At 47.2% G+C, this 20766-nt stretch overlaps 1 protein-coding gene across 1 annotated transcript in view; it reads left to right on the plus strand.

Moving 5' to 3' along the window:
• trmt61a (tRNA methyltransferase 61A) overlaps nucleotides 1-9323 on the plus strand; it is a 31271-nt gene extending 21948 nt beyond the window's left edge. The window contains exon 4 of the mRNA XM_088924875.1: nucleotides 8298-9323. Within this exon, the coding sequence (XP_088781001.1) occupies nucleotides 8298-8587 (290 nt within the window). The 3' untranslated portion in view covers nucleotides 8588-9323. The remainder of the gene's footprint in view (nucleotides 1-8297) is intronic.
• The last annotated feature ends 11443 nt before the right edge of the window (nucleotides 9324-20766 follow it).

The following is a 20766-nucleotide window of genomic DNA, read 5'->3' on the forward strand; positions in this document are numbered from 1 at the left end:
GAAAGTCTGTAGCCTGGCAGTATTCCTCCTTGAGAAGCATCCAGAGCCTGCAAAAGTTGCACGTGTTAACTTTGCAGTTAAGCAGCTTATGTTGTTAGCAGCCAATGAGCTGCTGTAAGAGATTGTCAAGAATTATGGATCACTCCCTGGCAAGAGTGTGGATGATGAAGGAGGTGCAGATACTTGTTTAACTGCTGTGCCAAGTTTCACCTCAGCCTCTCACTCTTTTAGACAGGTTTTTGGAGGCTTACCAGAGAAGGGTATTTTTTTTGTAACTGATGTATCTGAAGTAAAGGTTTTGGAAGTTAAATATGAGAACTATGGACTTAGTTTGGAAACTTGAGTTCTTCTACATCTTTGCAAAGCTCTTAAGCTAGTAATTCCCCAATTAAAGTTCATATATTCCATGATACAGTATCATAGCTTTCAGTGTTAAATGGGGAAGTCTGTGCAAAACAAAAATCAGGCATTAATCTAGGCTAAACTGCATTTCGGAACATATAGGGTCATCGTGTCTGTGCTAAAACACATCGGCCCTGGGATGCAGACCCATCGGCAGCAGAGTCCTCATATACTGCAAGTCCCTGCAAGGGATCACAGACCGTATACGGGTCTATCAGGGTCCTGCCCTGGCAGGAGAGATTTGAGATTTTCTCCTGTGGAACTACAGGGATGTTTTAGAGCATTTCATGATCTTGAAATGATCCGGTATGATCATAATCACATTTTTTTTTTTAGCAGTATGGATTAGAATTGTTTTGAGCTTTTGTTTTTTGTTTTGAGGTTATTTGGCACAGAAGTGCACACTGAGTAAATGAGAGCTCCAATTCACTGTCAGTGCTGGGGACCATGTACAACAGAGGCCTTGCTTGCTTTTATCCACCCCCCGAAGCTGCTCTTGTTTAATTCATAGTGGCTCTCCCCCCCCCCCCCGGTACGTGGTGACATAAGCTAAAATTTCAGTAAGTGTTCTTATAAAGTATGTTTGCGCTTACAGTTGCAATCATCGTTATTATTACAGTATGGTAATCCAGGCCAGGGAACTCAAGTGCGGCTGTGCTCTTTTGTGCCAAGCCTGCACTCGATTTGAGATCGATTAATGCAGTTGTCGACGTCCTCTGTAACTGAGCTGTGCATTGAAAAACCGTACGAAGAAAAGCAAACCTGGAACTGCATTTAGCCCGTGAACGAGATGGAAGTTTGGTTAGAAGCATCAGAGAGTTGAGTTCAAACCTGCCCCCCGATATCGGCGGGGTGCAGACGCAGCAGTAAAGCGGGACTTCTCTGAGCAGTGGGGGGAGGAACAGCTCTAGGTACTGGATCTGTCAAGTCCTCAGTCAGGCGCTTGCTTTCCTGTCACAAGCGCCTCCTCAGTCTCACCTGTCAGCTTCCTTCCCTGCGGGACTGAGTCTGTGCGTTTGCACCTTCAGGACCTTTGACAGCATGAAGGTTTTATAGCAGTGTGACAGATGCCAGAGTGCTGGATTTTCTGCGTTTGTTTTCACTCTGTCTGTCATTCCCTTGACCTAGAGATCTCCCTCTCTCTCTGTCTCTGAGCTGTCAGAGGCAGCTCCTTGAGTTGTCGGCAGAGCTCTTAAAGGTCCAGTCCTCGCCGCTGGGGGTTACTGGGAACAGAATGTTTCTCTTTAGTCTGCCTGCACTGCCAGTAAATCTGCTCAGGGGTGGAAAAGCACTTTGTCCTCCCAGACGTGCACGTATGAATCTTTCAGAGCTTTTTCCTCTGAAAGGAATTCCGCCGTCATGGAACGTGCTGTTTGATGATGTCATTGTTCTTGGCTGTACAGGGAAGAGGGCCGATAGAGGCAGGCAGGCCTGTCCGCACAGGAGGCAAGACTGTGTGACAGGTTAATGTCGCAGTTTATTTTCTTTTCTTTTGAAGGCTTTGGACAGAAGAGCAAATGCAGCTCTTCTTGGTTAGATTCAGCCCTGTGAAATTGTCCTAGTTTCCATCCAGAAAACTGGCTCAAACACCAGTTGACTAACAAAGCCCCCCTCCCACAAAGTTTCGCTTTGTTCAGTTTGTGAAAGCAGCGGAGCGAGTCGGCCGTAACTATCTAAAGGATCGCCTTGAACTCCCAGCCAGTGAGCCAGTGCTCAAACAAGGCATCTCCTTAGCAACACTGCCCATTGTAGCACAAGACACATGACCATAAAGGGCAACGCTCCAGCCTGTGTTTTCCCTTGGAGTTTGAATCATTTATCAACTGTGGAGCTGGCAGCCTGGAAGACCCTGATGCAAGAAACACTTAATACTTAATAACTAGCAAACACTCCTATGCCATACTTGGGCTTGGGAGAGCCAGGAACACCCAGGCATTCCTCCCTGCAGGTCAGTGTGTTGGAAGAGCAGCCCCAGTCACAGAGTGTGTTGTCACGCTGGGCCTCAGTTTTTAACATCGTAACATCTAGAAAAGCTGTACAGTGAAAATAAGTCTTCCTTTATCTCCTACCACCCGAGTCGGGGGATTTAGACCAGAAAAAAATGTTTCAAAGATGTGGTAAATGGCAGATATGAAGAATTGCATTGCTTTCAGCTCCTGGGTGATGATGGCGCTTGCCGGACCCTGTGTCAGAGGAATATATGGTAAGGTCCCTAGCACTCGAACACCCAGAGGTGTCGGAATAAGGAAGAAAAGTTAGAACGTGGATGAAAGCTTTATCGAGACCATCCATAGTATATGACTTGAGATCTCCCAAGACAGCTCCTGATAAAGTGCCGGAGAGCTTGTGGATCCATTATTAATCTTATCAGCCATCTTCAGGTACTTCCAGTTTTGGAAGACAGTCATGCTGGAACATGAGAAATGGCATCAGAGATTCTAAAGTGGAACAGCACCTATGCCCATCTTAGTGCAGATCCCTGCAGCACTCTGGAAGTCTGTATTTTGGCCCCTACCTCTCTCTCAGGTAGGGTCTGGACTTTGACATTGTGAGTTCACCCCCTGCTTCCTCTCAGCCCTCTGAATCTTGAGTCACCTGTCAAGGCCCAGTCTGCACTGAATACCGAGGAAGAGTGTTCGCCATCGTTGGAATGGGCAGGCAAAATCCACTCCCAGATCTGCTGGGATGGCTATTTTGTTTTTGTTTTTATTTGAAGAGAGGTGAAGTTGCAGGCATTTCTTCTGGGTTTTTTTTTATGGGGAGTCACTGAGTGAAGGTGTGCATCTTTCTCACTTTTATCCTTTCGCCCACGCTCCTAGAAAGGCCACTTTCCGCGTCGGCTCCAGACCCCGAGGTCTGTCAATGCATGTGACCTGGTTTAAAGTCTAAGTCAAAAGCAAAAAAATCTGCACTGCTTAAGGTCCTGCTACACCCAAACTTTAAGCTCCTTTTGTTGTTTTTTTTGAATGCTCAAGTGTCTGGCAGTGCGGGCAGGTTCTTTTATTTAGAGCCAGCGACCCAGAATGCGGTGATCTGAGGAGGGCTTACAGTGGGCCTTTGTTCCTTTCTTCTATTCTGGGAATCGCATACATTGTACTCCTTGAGCACTCCACAAATGCTCTATGGTAATCAGCACTGCCTCTGAATATCCACAAGAGAGGTGAAAGTAGAATCAATCAATCTCTGCTCTGCATGCTACGCTCTCTTCTAAAATTTAAACTCCTGCTCTATGAGACTAGAAGCAATTCTGGAAGTTTCTCATTTGACAGCAAGTGTACCAACCTGTACCCTGATCTTTAGATGCAATAGCCAGTTCCTTAATGCAAATACATGCATTTCCTTGAGTGCCTGCTGCCTGAAAATTGCAAATGAATCATTTATGAGGAACTTTATCAGAAGCCTTTTTAAATTCTAAATATATCACATGCACCTTTTCTATCCATTACTGCTGTTACCTGTTCAAGGAGTGCTCACAACCCATGTCTCGCATTAGTCATTTATTATAGCTTTTCTTCTTGAGCCTCAGCATCCCCGCCATGCATGTAAAGAATGACTGCTTAAATAAACTACCAAACGTCATCTCCATTGCATGGAGATTTTTAATTTTAATTGGAGCACAAAATTTAACGAACCATAATGCATTGTGGCTCCTGTTTTTTGAAGTTGCAGCTGACCCACATTTTAGTTCCGGGATTGTCACCTCTGGTGCTTCCATTCCATTGCAAATCTTTGTTCCAGCTAAACCCTTAATTTTTTTAAGTGATCTTTAGCACCTGGGTTAATGAAGCAATTAAGGGTCAAGATGGTTATTTGTTTATTGGAACTTCCCAAATTCTGGAATGAAAGCGCCAAGGTTGAGGTAGATCTGAACAGGGAGATTGAGTCCCCCTCGACAACTGTAGTACTGTTGCTGCCAGTGATGTTCAGGGCTTTGACACTTAGGGCAGAGTCTGTTCTATTCTCTGCTCAGCATTTTATCTCTTGCTAATAGTCCAGAGGGAACCGACCTCATTTTATGGTGTAATGAATGCAATGGTTTGAGAGCTGATGCCTGATATAACAAGGAATTTTTCAAAACTTAGTTATGTCATAGGCTTAGCAACTAACTTTAGAGTCTTTATATTACTTGTTATGGTGGTGAAGATATATACACTCAGGAGGTTAGGTGTGTCTGTAATAGCCATGTTTTCGAGACAGTGTCAGTGCTCATGAAGACAAACACCTAAGCACTGTGCCTTGGAGGAGATCAGGAGGAACCTACAAAAGCAGGAACATGTCCACTCTTTCCACCTTTGGCATTTCTGTGACATCTGCTACCAGAGGCTAGACGTCCAGTGGAAATGTTGGTCATCTGCTGCAACTGAGCCAATTATTGTTACTTATTTTCCAAGTCTGAGTTTCTACATTTTCATGAAGCCACTTGTGGTTCTGACCCGTGGAGCAGTGGTCAAGATCAGACAGACGCCCACAACCACTGCAGGCTGCAAGGACAGAGGGACCTCTGTAAAGTCTGGCCTGTACAGCCTGTACCGTCTCTGCATGCCGGAAGAGTGCGTAAACAACAACATCTCCTCAGACAGGCTGGAGACTGGAGAGTCCCGCCGAGACAGGAGTCCCGTTTGTGCGCGTGTTGTACTGAAGCGCACGTCTTGCTCCGGGCCGCACGCCGGGCTCGCTCCGTCTTGAGGTTAGGGCCTGTCGCGTGAGAGCTATTTCGGTACACACGGCCGTGCCCACCCCAGCGGCTCGGGAGAGAGGGAAGAACATGAGAATCAAGCGCCTGGAGGAGTGGCGTTCCGGCAGCCAGTCACCTGCTCCGCTCCGGCTGCAGCCTGGGACGACCTGTCCTCTGAAGGTGGGACGCAGGTGTGTCCGAGAGTGGGGCTGCAGTCCTTCCCCAACACCACGGCGAGCGGGACTCGCGGAGGACTGCGGTCCAGCAGCTTTTATAGGTTTTCATATCTTTCACATGGCCAGCTGCTTAATGATTTCTTAAATTCTCTGCTCCAATTAAACTTAAAAACCTCCATGTAATGGAGATGCCGTTCGGTAGTGTGTTTAAGCTGTCATTCTGTCCAGGCATGGGAAGGTCCTTCATATTTCAACTGATACACACACAGCAGAAGCTATAATAACAGACATGACTTATTTGTTGCATTTAACTTTCTTTCTGAGAGGACCTGAAAGAAGTTTCGTAACTACTGTTAACCTTTGCATCCACATCTTCAAGCCTTATCGTACAATTTGAAATAGCTGTGAGCTGAATCAGTGATCAAATCACATGAGTTCACGAAGAGCCGACGCTGGAGTGAAGTTCAGGCGATGGTCTGGCCCTGCTGTGCTGGAGTTTGAGCCCCCTGGTTTGGAGGTCAAGTGGAACAAAATCCAGAGAAGTCCACAGCCCTCTTATCCACAGAGTAGCATTGGGAGGACAGGTTTTGGGAACGAGTGAGGCCACTCTGATTACACTGCTCCTGCCCTGACAGAAGACATCGCTGACCAGGTACCTGCAGAGTTCACCCTCAACAATCAGTTATTCTCTCAGTCCTGCAGGCCTGTTTTCTGGAAGCAGATGAATATTAATGACCTGGGTGCTGGGTGTCATGCCGTCCTGCCTGCCTGCCACCGCCAGCTTTGTGTTAGAAATGAGCTGAGGAGTTTCAGACAGACGTAATTGAAAAAAGGCTAAGTGCGCTGTAATGTGTTTTATTGATGAAAACATTATCGATTTTTGGCTGCTTTTCAATCAGTGGCCGAGCTGCTGGCCGTGCAGGAGGTGCAAGTGTCAAGGGCAGCCTTCCTTTCTCATACTCTTGTGTGTCCTGGTGTTCGTCGTGCCAGTTAACCAGTGAGCATGCACGGGTTACCAGGACTCTGCTGGGCGAGGGAGGGGAAGACCGCACACGGTCAGCAGGATGGTGGTCAGCTCCCCCAGAATATTGGGGTTCCCTGTGAGGCCCCCACCTTGTCCTGGGGAGCTACTTTTAGTGTGCAGCACGTTGCGTCACTCGGGCTCTCCTGACCTCCTGAGCCCATACATTCCTACGCTGACAGACTGAAGGACGTGAACCTGTGTAATCTCGAACGGAAAAGATTACAAGTGGGCCAAATATTCACGATCCGGGAAGGGCGCTGACGGGCTCCGTTCCGGAAGATTTATTCCGAATGAACGGTGAAACGAGCAAAAAGCCATGCGTGTGGAAAGTGCTTTTAAAATTGGACTTTCGACTTACAAGGCATTAAAACCTGAAAAAACGGGCAGCATCTCTTTACCTAAAGGGGTTTGGCAATGTGGGACAGACTACCCAGCCGTGATGTTGAAGCCAATACTCGAGCTTCCTTCAAGAAATCTCTGGATGTGGTTTTTTGATGGATTAACTCCCAGCTACCCAACAGGCTAGATGTGTCAAAAGGCCTCGTCTCATTGGTGATCGCTCTGATGTTCTTATCTCTATGGCAGATAACTTGGTAATATCATGGTAATATCTCAGCAGTGGGCCAGGAGTAGCTACCTCTTTATCTGCTCGCTGCACGTGGCATTGGTAAGCACTGCCAGTGAGAACAACTCCGATGTGTTTCCGTCAGGATTGAACACACAGGCAGCCTGATGAGATAAATCATCTGAGTATATTTGAGTGTCCAGGGCTGGTGAGGATGGGTTTTATTGGAAAAACCAGCATTTCGCAGTGATAGCAGTGCGGAGTGCACTCTTGAGCTGTGCTGCGCACAGAACGTGACTGTGTTTGTGCAGTTTTGTGAGATGCAGTGTTCTAGTTGGACCCAGCAAGACTAAACAAAACCACGTGACACATGTAAGAGAAATGTCTGAGGGTTTAGGACCAGCCCGGTCACCCGTCATGTTAATAAGAAGTGAACACGGGTTTGAGGAGTCCTGTCCAGAGAGAGGCTCGCATCGGGGATGGTGGTCAGCTCTGTGCCCTTCTCCTTTCGGCTTGTCTGCTTACACGCGGTCCTCCCTCTGTGAGCCGGCTCTTGCAAGGACAGGTGGAGCTCTTGTTCACATGACCGAGATCTTCCTCCTGATCCTGGAGCTGATTTACGCCGAGGGCTCTGGCTCTAATCCGCGTCTGGATTTGGACTGCAGGAGAGGTGACATTGGAGTGGGCCAGAGAGGCCTGCAGCGCTTGCTTTTAGATTTTTTAAAGGGGACAAAACGCTGCCCAACTGGGAATCGTGCAACCTCCAAGTCTTGTCTTTGGAAAAGTACCGCTTTGTAATTTCCCCAGATTAGTCACCACAGGGGTTGACACCTCTCTCCCTATTTAAAGATTTAGCGCCTGTGTCCAGTTTGTTCTTCAGTTAATCCCGTCTGTGTTCCCTGTTAGCCCTGTGTCGGGTGTCAGCTGCGGAGGTGCTGGGCTGGGTAGACGTGCTGTTTTATGTACAGTGTGAAACTCGTACAGCTGTTATTGCCCTTGAGGAGTTACTTGGACCCAGAGATTCGTCTGCGTTTCTGAAAAAGGTATTATCGATGGAAACTGCCCGGGAGAAGGCAGCTATAAATTACTGCCTGCGTATGCAATGCAGTTTATGGATTAGAACTCCTACTTCTGTTGTACGTCCTGTAGCGCAAAACTTGGTGTGTTTGTGTGCGTTCCTTGAGTAGGTGGCAAGACCACAGAGTTTTTAACTCTTTCATCGCTGTGGAGCTGTGAAGGCTCAAGCAGCAGATTCGTGCAGATTTCTTCGTTTGTTTTTTTCCCCACATATTAATCTAAGCACCTTTCCATATCTGGAAGATATGCTTTATCTGATATGATTTGTTTCTCATTTGCTTGTTAGTCTTTAACTTGTGCCACTAACAGCGCCTCCTCACACTGGTCTGACTTACCCTTTGACCTCTGACCCTCATGTCACCCCTCTCTCCTTGCCAGGGGGCCGAGTCTGCTCCTTCTCGCCCTGCATCGAGCAGGTCCAGAGGACGTGCCAGGCGCTGGCGGAGCACGGGTTCGGGGAGGTGTCCACGCTGGAAGTGCTCCTGCGGCTGTACGACGTGCGCTCGGTCACCCTGCCCCTGCCGGACTTCGGGGAGGAGGCGGGTGGCCCTGGGGATGGCGCCCCGTCCGCCCAGAACGCCACCGTGACCTGCAAGACTGCCGTGGCGCCCAAGGAGATGGCAGGCCACACGGGTTACCTCACCTTCGCCACCAAGAGTCTGGTATAGCCGCAGGCCTGGAGGACAGGGCGCGATGCGGCCTCTTTCTCCCACACCCCGGACACCCCTGGCTGCTCGGAGAACGGGCTCGGCCTTTTTTATTTTCACGGCCGGTTTTCTTTTAGCTTCTGTTTTTAGGATCGAAGTGGCCTGGCGCTGGTCTGTGCCGGACCTCTCTCTGCCCGCGCTCAGCCGCCAGCGTTCGCCCACCGGAGATGGAGAGCAGCGCCAGGAATGGGCCGAGAGGGGCGACACACGGACTGCTTCCCGAGGAGTTCCATACATAGCCAGCTAGACGGGGAGCAGAGTTGTTTAAACTGTGAGTGGAGGATGTCAGCAGCAATAGGGCTGGTTGTTTATCGATGTTTAAAGAGTGCAGCAGGATTAATAGCACTGTCATGCCGCGGCAGCTGAGCTGGACTCATCGTGAACTTGAGTATTCATCACACCGGGATAAATACTTCTCCATCCTTGGCCTCCTTGCACACTGTAGCTCTCTCTGCTCCGTTCTCGGCTTCATGTTCCATTTGCTTTATTGCCCCTTCTTTAATTTAATTCACCCATGACCTTTTTTTTTTCTAGATATTTTAAATGCATCTGTTTTGTGGCCATGGCGTAAAAACATTCAATGTTTTTTTTTTCCCCCCCGCCGTGAACAGCATTTTTCTTTGTTTTTACTTTTAACTTTTATCAAATTGACCCAGTAAAGTGTTCCCAGAAATAAAAGTGAACTGATGGTCTTGGGCACAGTGGTGGTTTAATTTACCGAGAAATTTGTTTTCTTATCACCCATTTGTGTTCTTTCGATGAGGTTAACTTTGCGTACGCATTGAAGAAAACGTAGAAGATGGAAGAGATTCAAACTTGGCTGCCCCGAGGCACAGCGATAATTCTCTCAAGAGGGGGGATGGGAAAGAGTAGGAGTGCTGTCGCCAGGGGAGTCTCCCTTTTTGCCAGAGGGGTTAAATGCCAGGTACTGATTTTCTCTAGTGCTGTGTTCCACACTCTCTGCTGTGAAAAAGATCCCCAGAAGTCTCATCACCTCGGATTTATGTCAAGGCAGGGTTTTTTTCCCCCCACTCAGAGTGGAAGAGTCATTAACTTCCCCATCTCACAGAAGTGAGCAGCAGGTTATGCGTTTCAATTTCGTTTTTCAAAGCTAGTCAGAAAGCTTACCGTTTTGAAATTTTGCTTGGGCTTAAGCAAAGATGTTTTGATCTTTTTGTTTTAAATTATTTTTGGCGTTCCACCACAAGGTCAAAGATTCAAGAGTTTTTAATTCAGATCTTCTTCGTCTTCTTTAATATTTGATTTAGTGACTTTTTTTTCGATCTTGCCACGTGATTTTATTGAAGTCGACCCCTTTTGATTTTGTTTGAATTAAAAGGCTTGTTAACCGTCAACCGCCTTTTGAGCTCTCTCTAACCCCGAGCCCTTCAGCCTGAGCAGTCTAAAAATGAAGATTTGCATTTGTTTCCCTGAACCAGTGTTAAGAACTGGGTGTGGCGCAAATGGGGGCTGGCAGGGAGAAACAACCCTGATAATTTGTTGTGGGACAACCTGCTGATTAATGAAATCCCACCACTGATGAAACACTCATTCCAGTTACAGCCCAGTGATGAATTTCCTTATCAACTAGAGTTTTGACCCCCTGACTGAGGCTCTTAATTGTTTTAACAAATGCTCATCAAATGTCCTGTTTCCCCGTTGGAGTCTCATTGCCAAATAAGGCCTAGAAATGGCAGGCCTCCTGGGTGTGTGTGTCTGTGTGTGGAGGAGGCTCAGCACTGCGCTTCTGGGATGGAAGACGTCTTGCCTGGCTCATAGACACATCCCCCCAATCCTGGCGACCCTAAAGAAACCTCCCAGCAGGAACACAGGCCATGGAAGCACAGCAAGAATTCTTTCTCTCTGAAATATCGCAGAGACAGAAAGGTTTGCCGTTTTTGTCAAGTTTTAAAACTCCTCAATGCTCCACAAGGGTTTCAGTCTGTATCCGGGGTTTTAGCTGTGTGGCGTGGCTCGTGATCTGCCTGACCCGGACGGTTCTGAGCGCCGTGACCCGTGGGCGTGAGATCGGGCCCGGAGTGGCGAGGTCTCCTGCCCTGGCCCTGGCTTTGTGAGAGGACCAGGCAGGGCTGGGAGACTCGAGCACCGCTGCTGTGCCACCCCCGAGCCTGCTGCGCCTGGAGCCTCTGCCAGCGAGGGCCGGCGGGCTGCTCCTCCCGGGAGGTGCTTCACGTTTACCTGAGCCCCTGCCCGCCAGGCTGCACTCCTGCGGCCCCGAGGAGATCCGGCGCTGGTCAGATTGCTCTCCGTCCTGTGATCACAGCCGGGGCACCGGGTCAGTAAAAAGAAGCTGGAAGGCGGGGCTGGGACAGGGAAGAGTGAGCATGAGGGCAGTGGGAGCGTGGATAATCCGCCGCAAATCCCACACGAGCTGAGATCTGAGGCTGTGCTGACGAGGACTAGAGGCGTTTTTAAGAACTGCCCTTTGGCACCCATGTGGAAGGATCTTTGTTTTGGACTGTCGGGCATTAATGGGTCTTGTTTTGTAATCAGCTTTGGGAAGTAAAGTAACTTTTTTACACCAGAATCATGACTCGCTATTCCTAGATTTATCCTTGCCAGCATGTGACCTTTGCACGACACCTACACGTTAGCTCTGACCTATTAGCTTGTGTACTGGAAAATACTGCGATTTACAGAATCTTTGTACTCCAGGACACATTTTTCTCTTCATTTTTTTTTTTGGAGGTGTCCTAACTGGACAAAATGTTGATTTTTATGTGCTCTTCTAATAGAAGGCTCATTTGGAGGAAAAGAGGTAGTTCTTATGTTTTAGCTGGATTTTATTAGAAGTTAGAAAGAGCAAAACACTTTGATACTTCAACCGAAAGCTTTGAAAATCCCCTGTACGTGACATCTCCTAAGCATGCTTTGTAAAGTGTGTGCTTGTGCCGCTGTCTACCTCAAGCACAGACATCTGTGTAATTACAAAACCTCTCTGATTAGACTGTCTGCTGTTTACCTGAGGGTCAGCAGTTTTAAGGGCATCTTTAAAGATTTCTTTTCTTTGATTAAAACTAGCCTTCCTCAAGCCCTGCAGTGCTCTGCACTTGACTGTAATCCTTGAAAAACGAGGCACGGAAATCGCAGCAGCAAAAACTAAACCGCTCAGCGGATTAAAGTGCAAAAGTAAATCTGGGAAGCCATATTCTTGTGTCGTTATGTTTGTGCTTTAAACCTGTTACACAAGAGCCTCTGGCCTGTGTTCGGTCTCCTCCACTGATTCAGAATTTGACAGGTTTTACAGAGGCCGTTTACAAAGCCTGTAGTCCTTTGCAAAGAAACTGTACTGAAACAATTGTGCACCATGGAGAAGTGGAATTAGCCAGACCAGTGAAAAGGATCATGGGAGTTCCACGGCAGGCCACGCCAGAGCACGCTGCATGAGCTCAGAGTGACCACTGTGTCCGTGCTGCCCAGTGGCCCTCTCTGCTGGGGTGCCCTCTAGTCTGCAGTCTAGTCTAGTCTGAGAGTCTGAGCGTTCCACATGGTCCTGCTTGTACCACATCACCCCCCTCCATCGAGCACAGTCTTCCTAACGGCTGCTTGAATCGGACAACCAATCCTTCAAAGCCCAGAGTTTGGAAACCGGTGACGAGTAGATCTGTGTTTGTGCGTGTTTCTTAAGTCAGTTATTTGACCGAATTTGCTAAAGCAGAAGATAAGACGGGGTGAATCCCTGACCTCCTTCCGGTCGCCACAAACTGGGTTTGAGTGACTAGTGCCTAAGCTCTGCCTAGATGTCGATCTTTGTCCAGAGGACACTTCTCCCGATGGGCAACAGCTGGGCAACATCTGCTTGTTTTTGTGAAACTGACGCAAGGGAAAATGTATTTAAGTCAAAAATAACCAGCATGATGGTTTTTCCTTGCCCCACACATTTTTTAAATAAAGACTTGGCATCTGAATGATTGCCGTTCTTACACAGATACGTGTTGTAAAAAGACTGGGAATTTTTGTTTACAAGATGTCTTCTAAAAAAGCTGGAATACACACACAAAACAGTATGGGTGGCTCTGCAGTCTACTTTTTATATTTAAAAATGCAATGCTGGAACAGATTGCTTTAAAATGTGCCCAGATAGCGCTTTTACGGCAGTTTCCCAGAGATGCTGATATAAATAAACACGAGAGGGGTTAACCGAAGGTCGGTGCAATTCTCTGCATGAACGTACTGTGGTTGTTCCTGCTGCTTTAGATATAGAATAGTGAGCATTCTTCAGAGTCTCAGACAGTCAATGAAAACACCAATTAGAGTGCAATACAAGCTAGAAAGACTTCTCTGGGCTCCAGTATGATGGTGTTATTATAGTGTTCCTGTGAGGATTCTTGGATTGCACCAAGAGAGAAGTGTTAGTGAGTAACCAGTTGGGAAGGCAGAAGATGAAATGCTGAGCCAGACAGCCTGTTCTCCTATCCTACAGGCCACTGGGTCTTTCTACAATACAGTTACCTCGGAGGTCTGCTCTCCACACGTGTGTCTCGGGCTGTACTGAGAGGCCCCAGGCCGAAGACCCCCACTATGCAGCCTGAGGCAGACGACAGACGTGCTGTAATACCCACTGAGCAGACACAGCTCTGGGATCCAGAGGGCAGGGAGTCGACCAGCAGCCTCCTCCAGATTAATGTCTCAGGAGCATTTCATGAACAGCAGCCCACCCTTTTGCCCCTCAATGTCCCACAGGTCACTTTTCAGAGTAGCTCTGAACACTACTGGGGATAATCCTGCAACTTTAAGTAGGCTAAAAATAGATTTAATGTGCATGATACTGTGTGAAATGACAGCATTCTGTAATATTGCAAATTCCTAGAATACCATTACTTTTCTTGTCTTATATCTTATATTGTACTGAATAGCCATTTAAAGAGTTCTGTATGAATTGTTACCTGGCATTGTAGGTGCTATTTCGGGATTTCGTTTTTATAAAGAGATCTTTATCTTCCGTATGTGCATGGTCTCCAGTCGCATCCACCAAGCACTGCAAAGCTCTGTCTGTTAAGGTGACTTAGAATTGATAACCCCTGTAGGAAAATTAATAAACCGTCTTTTTGAGACAAGCTATTCCTCATCTGATCCACAGTGGCGCCTTTCTCTCCCAGAGGACGTCCTCTGAGCACCTGACCGTGCAGTTCAGACTACAGAGTAATCACTGCACTGTGGGCCTCTGGCTTCTCTCTGCTGCAGCCTTTGCGCACAAGTCAAGTACTGTACAACTAAGCAGCGTGTCTCCTGATAGCTGGGCGTGATGGTGGCGCTGGCCCGGTTAATCAGTGATTTCGTTGTGACGCAAACGTGTGACGAAGTTTTGGGTTTGCCGAGCTGGCTGTGATAAGGTTGGAGTTATAATAGTGGAGGGATTGTCTTTCCTTTTAAACTGCTACCATTTGTCTTTTTGTTCTTGCACTCTTGGGATTTCTAACTCCAGTGGTTGAGCGTTAACTGACGGGTTAGGCCTCATTAACAGAGAGCTCATTGGGAAAGCAAAAGGGTTGATGGGACGAGAAACAGAGACACTGACAGCACAGGTGTTGGAGAGGTAACAGTTGTGGGGTACCCAGTAGACCCCCAAATGTCTTTGTGGTTCCGAAGGGAAATTTCATTATCAGCAAGCTGCAAATGACCTAGTGTTACTGTTAGCTTTTTCAGCTGGTCCTTTCCTGTCTTGTTAGGGGTACACGCACACGCACAGCTGACCTCAAGCGAGCTGGATATGGGCCATGTTCTAATATCGTTTGTTTTGTTTGTTTTTTTAAGAATAACACAGCCCACAGCACAGATCAACAATGTGCTCATCCAAGCTCAAATTGGACGTTTTGCTGCAAAGTCCCAGAAAAGCAATAAAGAAGAACTCATCAGCTAAAAAAATGTCATGAGGATGTTTTTATCAAAATCCATTGAATTAATATAATTATCAGAGAAGTTTGGAAATAGCAGCATGTGGAGGACTTAGCAGATGAGTCTCTTGCACTCTTGTGCAGCTCTGTGGAGTGGGTCCGAGCTGGACTGGGTTTGCACGTGGTGACGGAGACCTACATCCACTGCTCTCACACCTGGGCCTGGAGCCCAAGGTCTAAGCGACTACCGGCATGCTTTCAGTTTGCATTTTAAAAAAACCTCCATAACAGACGTTAGCAGCTCAGTTCCAAAGTCATCTTGCATATAACAAAGTCTTCAAGCCTTTCCTGTTGGGTATTAGACACAGAGAAGGCACCGAAACCCTTCAGAATGCACAGTGAAACACAAACAGAGTGGTGGCTCTGTGGCTAAGGCTCTGTGCCTGTGGCTGGAAGGTTGCCAGTTCAAATCCCGCAGCCGGCAGAGGAATCCTACTCTGTTGGGCCCCTGAGCAAGGCCCTTCACCCCAGCTGCTCCAGGGGCGCTGTACAATGGCTGACCCTGCGATCTGACCCCAAGCTTCTCTCCCTGTCTGTGTGTCTCATGGAGAACAAGCTGGGGTATGCAAAAAGACAAATTCCTAATGCAAGAAATTGTATATGGCCAATAAAGTGATCTTTTCTTATCTTAAACCAGAGCACACCACTGGAAACTATGTGGAAGCCATTTTTAAAATCACTTCTTTACCCACCAGCTTGTAGGGGTCCTTGTAGTTGAAGCATTTTCAAAATCCAATCAATATAATTATCAGAGAAGTTTGGAAATAGCAGGAAATAACTGTGGCTTCCTCGGATCCTTGGATCAATCGCTAACTGCATAAGGGCTATAGGGGTTGAATGACCTACTCTCATTTGTATCTGTTCTTATGAAATAACCCCTGCAGCTCCACACAATGGGTGATAGTGCAGCACCGTGTATGTGAAACTCACTTCTCAAAACCTGTTGGAGACTTTTGCAACTCTTGACATTTTCTTAGAAAAACATTTAAAGGCCCACTGTTTCATTATAGCCCACAATATATCATCTAGTCTTTCGGTTTCACTGTGAATTTCCTGCTGAAGAAAATCCTTATTTTTCCCCCTGGAATTCACACTTTTAGTTTCTTGACACATGCTCGAAAATAAAATTGTAATTATTATTAACTACTGTAGCAGCAGAGAGACGAGATAGACCAGTGTTTTGTTTTTTTCCACCAATCTTGTGTTCTAGAATAATGAGCCTCTGTTCGGGGTCTTGTCACATGCAATCAAAGTGACAGCCCAGAAGCTGTAAGAGGATGACAGGAATAGCAGGAGGCTGCACACAGTCATTCACGCTACCACGTTGTCTTCCTGGTGAGACTCTCAGACTGCGGTCTAGACAGGCACTATTTTTAATTTTCACTTCGCTGATCTGCATGTCAGTTTGATTCTGAAAAATGGAATTTGGCAGGTGTCACAAGGTGTCGCTCCCAAAGTTGTGTACCAGCGCCATGACAGAAAAAAATCAAACACACTTCCAACTTGTTTTTGTTTATATACCATTGATTAGTGCAGATACATTAATTGCAGCGATAACTGTTTCTTAAATATTGGTTTATGGTGTCATACCTGTGTGTGTCCATTAATACTGAGGGATCTTCCCCAGAGAGAGTGACCGAAAATTTCCAGCTCAGTCTCTCAGTCCCTTTGTTTTAGTTTTAGTCTTAATGCCTGAATGTGGAATGAGGCAGTCCTGGGTCTGTAGAAGCTGAATGATGTTTTTTGATACATCAGACCAAAAAAAAAATTAGCTTATTTTTGCTTCCCAAGGAAGGCTAGAATGGCTGATATTTGTCTTTTGCTTGTCAAGAGCAGAGCACCTTTTCCATTTGGGCAATTCACAACCCTAATTACCCTTTCCTAATGATAAGAGTGCTGTTTGCAATTGTATGCTTTTACTGGATATGGAACGACTTGTTTTTACAAATGGATGCAATAAACCTGGGACATTCACCCAGTTGCTGTGCAGAAAAGGACACGAGAAATAGCTTCTGTGCTTCCTGAGGGACCCTGTTGTGGTTGTTATTGTGCTTAGAATCGTGGTTTACATTTTAAGCAGATTGGCAATTATTACTGGCAACGGTTTGGCTGGTGCCTTGACCCAGGGGAACTTGCATTTAAGATAATTACAATTACTGCACTGTGTTTAGTTCACAGAGAGTGCCGGTTAAGGGTTTGCAATTTGACTGCGTCATTCTCAGCCCGCGTATTAAGACACAGCTGTCACAGCCAGACCTCACCTGTCTGCAAGTTTGGCTGCAGGGGTATGTGCTGTTTGATTTTGCAGTATGAAGGAAGAGACACTGTGGAAGGACTTTACAACAGACATACTGTATCATGCTAGCACCTCAGATCAAAGCAGATGCCTATGCAGTAAATTTCAATCTCAAATCTCAATCGTAAGTGCTGCTATTTCATCACATCTCAGAAAAGGGAGCTTTCTAAAGCACCGTCGAGGTGAAGATCAGCTTATCCCCTTGATGCCAGGAGTGGAAATTCACCAGCTTCACTTTGCAGACTGAATACAAATACACCTCACTCCCTTTCAGCACAAACTCACCCTAGACACAGGCTCTTAGTGATGAGCTATAAAACAACGTCTTCCTGCTCTCATCCCACAGCGTGGCTGTACTTTGAATCTACTGAAGTAAACTGAAATCTTGCTTTGGAAATGAGCCGAACACGGACTCTGTCCTAATTTGCACACCAGCTGAGTTACAGCTCAACGCAGGGTTGAGATTTATTTAAGGAATGACCTTCCAGGGGATTAATATTTTGTCTTGAAAGACAGATGTGATTATAGAACACAAACTACATTCAGGCAAATGTTTTTCAGACTGTTGAGGAACATCGTGCAATTCTGGACTCTGGGGGTGCCGGAGGAGTGTCTGGACAGGACTCTGGGGGTGCCGGAGGAGTGTCTGGACAGGACTCTGGGGGTGCTGGAGGAATGTGGACAGGATTCTGGGGTGCTGAAGGAGTGTCTGGACAGGACTCTGGGGGAGCTCAGTGGTTGTCACCAAGGTCGAGGTCACCAAGATGCACTGGACTGCTTTCTCCTGTCTATAATTTTGTTACTGTTAATGTTAATGTTCTGAGTACAGAGCTGGTGAAATGGTGCAGTAGAATAGTTGAATAGCTACAGTATTAATGGCCTGAATTCCAAAATCTCAGAGTAACAGGGTGGTTCTTTCTAATGTGGTTCCTCATAAGAACATAAGAATGTACAGTATCACGTTTCTATAATTTACTGCATCAGGCTACGGTGCACTGTGTCATCTCTGTCCAATGGTGTCAGTCTTGCTTGTGAGACTGGCTTTGAGTTTGTCTGTAGGTGCTGAAGTCGCTGTCCTAAATCTTTCACAAGCACTGGATGAATAAGCCCATAAATGTACAGTCAGAGCTGAAATGATAAAAGGTGTGGTTAAACTTCTCATTTGGCAAGTCCAGTAAAAGCAGAACTGATTCTTTATTTGACTGCAGTTTTATTATCATGTGAGATCTTGCAGTGGTGTTTCATCGTGGTCGAAGGTCAGTCCTGCCTTTACTGTGGCAGGGAATGGGAACTAGAGGTGCCCCCTTGAGGCGGCTGCTGGGACTTCCTCAGTGGGAACAGATTATAAAGATTTACGGGGCTGGGGTTACTTTCACATTCTCGGCTTCATAACAGACTGCGACACCAATGGGCCGGTACAGTCTGTGTCTGTAATCTGACCTTTTCAAATCCCCTGATTTCTGGTGGAAATCCCGTTAACAGAAAACAGCTGCCTTCTGGCAGTAAACAAGTGCTTCCACATGTGCTGCTGGCCTCTCAGGCACATTGCACTGCTGGATTGTAGCCCTGAGGTATCTTTGAGTGGGGCGCCCAGTGTTATTCCCCCTTTGCTGCACCCCTACCTGCACTGCTGTGTGAGGCCTCTGCAGACACAGGCGTGTTGCCAGGCTCCTGCCTGTGTAGAGCTGTTCGCACACACCCTGTGGTCTGCTGGGTCGCCTGTTTGCTCTAGATAGGATCCTGTAGTTACATAGTGTGGACTTTGTCCGTCAGGGACTTTCGCTGCTTTGCTCTGCTCAAAAGCTGTGCATGTACGGGCATTAGTTAAGTGTATTAAAAATAGATTTTTTTAAATTGTATTTTTATTTGATTCTGAGTAACACAAAGAAGCATCCCTGTGGTCTGTCTGTACTGAACATTCGGTGCATGGTGATGCACTTATCCGATGTGTAATTACTGTTCTACATTGCAGTTGCTAAGTGCCTTAACACTCCTGATTTGAAAAGAGCACTGACTGAATTTAAAGCTAGAAAAATACAGCGACTCCTGCTTCATCAGTCTAATAGGCATGTGGTGTTCTGAAGGTTGACTCAAAATTTTTCGTGTTTCCTGAATGCTTCATCTGGACAGAATCTAATTTTTCAGAGGAGCAGAGAGAAAGAGGGGAAATTCAAGCAGGCACTGAAAATGCTGTTTGATGAACAGACCAGTCCAATTCAAGTGTTCCTGAGGGGGGAGTCTGTCATATTCTTTGTATTACACCTTTTTAGATTAAACCAAGGGAGCAGCCACAATGCCTGTTCCCCCTGAGATCTGGAATAAATGTAACATTGAATAACTCTTTCATTTATTTATAGTCTATTTTTAAACTTGCACGTACACATTGTGCAAGATCAGGCACCGGGTGGAAGCATCTGAGAGGCACGGCAGTCCACTTTCTCGGTCAAGTGCGCTCTCACCCACAGGCCGAATACCCAGACTCCCCCGCCTCCACCCTGCCTGACCCGTGTGAACCTACGCTCTGGATTCCAAGGCTTCAGCCAGTCCTGCTGCACAGGCACAGGAGCCGATGTCCTGACGGAGCAGTCACACGAGTGGGTGAAAAAGGACGTGTGTTCCTGACGCTCTCACGCTGACTGAATTGGCTTCCTGACAAGGCTGCTTGAAGGACATCGGTTATAAATACTCGATGCGTTTCTGCTGCTGACGCAGGCTGCTGTTTGTGGGGGAAAAAAAAAAACGGTCGTGACTCAAAATCCTGACAGCAGATCTGCACTTGCTAGCGTGTCCATTGTTGAGGCCTGTGTCAGACCTTCCCCTGGCCTCCCTTTCTTGAGGCTCGGCGCAGTAGATGCAGAGTGGGACTGTGAATGGCCTAGGAGGTTCCCAGCTCTGCGCTCAGCCTGTATTGTTCATGGCTCAGGCATTGACCTGCATTACCATGTGAAAGGAGCAGAGCCCAGTTGGTTAGAAGGTCTTCTGAAGGATCTGATCCTGCTATTCCAGACCTGCAGGGGCAGCTCCAGGTCTCTCTCCAGATCAGTACCGGCCGCCGCAGCCTGTTGCCACGGAGACCCCCCCCCCTTTAATGACAGTGCCCCGGGTCATGAAGGATTCTTCTGAAACTTTTTGGACGGGTTTGCTGAAAGGGGGTGTGTAGGGCAGGGAGGAGGCTAATGTTCCCAATGCCCCTTGAACCTTCTGAGAACCTCTTGCTTGCTGCTGAGCTGCTGTTGAGCTGGAGAGAGGCATGGGGGTCCTACACTTTTCTGTGCAGATACAAAGTAACATATTTGGACTTTTTTTTTTAAAAAAAGGCCCTTCTGGGGTTTTTAAAACATACCACGGCTTATTTGCTCCCTGGCGGTCTGGTCCTGTGCCCTTCAGCTGGCGCTCTGTGCGGTGGAATGATGAGACCCAGTCTGCCGTCGTTGGCTGGAAAAAGACATTGTCGTCTCCTGCAGCGACTCACAGTTCACCCCCCTGCGCTCCTGTTGGAAGTGTGTTTGCAAACTGAATCGCCGAGTTCTGGAGAGTGAAGAAACGCAGAAAGAGCAGCAGAAGGTTCAGTTGGTTTAGAATTCGCACTCCTCTCTATGCGGGTTTGTTCCCGGGTGTGTGCACGAGGGGGAGCGCATCAGGAAGCTCTGGCCGGTGGAGGACAGTGCAAGCTACATCCTGGATTGTCTCGGAGGCATTGAGGCGCATGCATGTAACGAGCAGTGAGGACCATCATTTCAGTTGTGGTTTTCACTGAGTCTCAGTCCTTCCCTCCAATTGTTCGGCAACATCTGTTAACATATCAATAGCTGGCACCTCAGCTCCTGCGCAGAAACCCTTTCTGCACTCTGTCTCTGCTGCAGCTCCACCAGCTTTTAAGCAACCATTAAATCAACCAGCTATGAGCCTATTCTCTAGCATGAGTCCTC

Source organism: Atractosteus spatula, chromosome 9 (assembly GCF_055471065.1).
Source record: "Atractosteus spatula isolate fAtrSpa1 chromosome 9, fAtrSpa1.hap1, whole genome shotgun sequence".
Lineage (NCBI taxonomy): Eukaryota > Metazoa > Chordata > Actinopteri > Semionotiformes > Lepisosteidae > Atractosteus > Atractosteus spatula.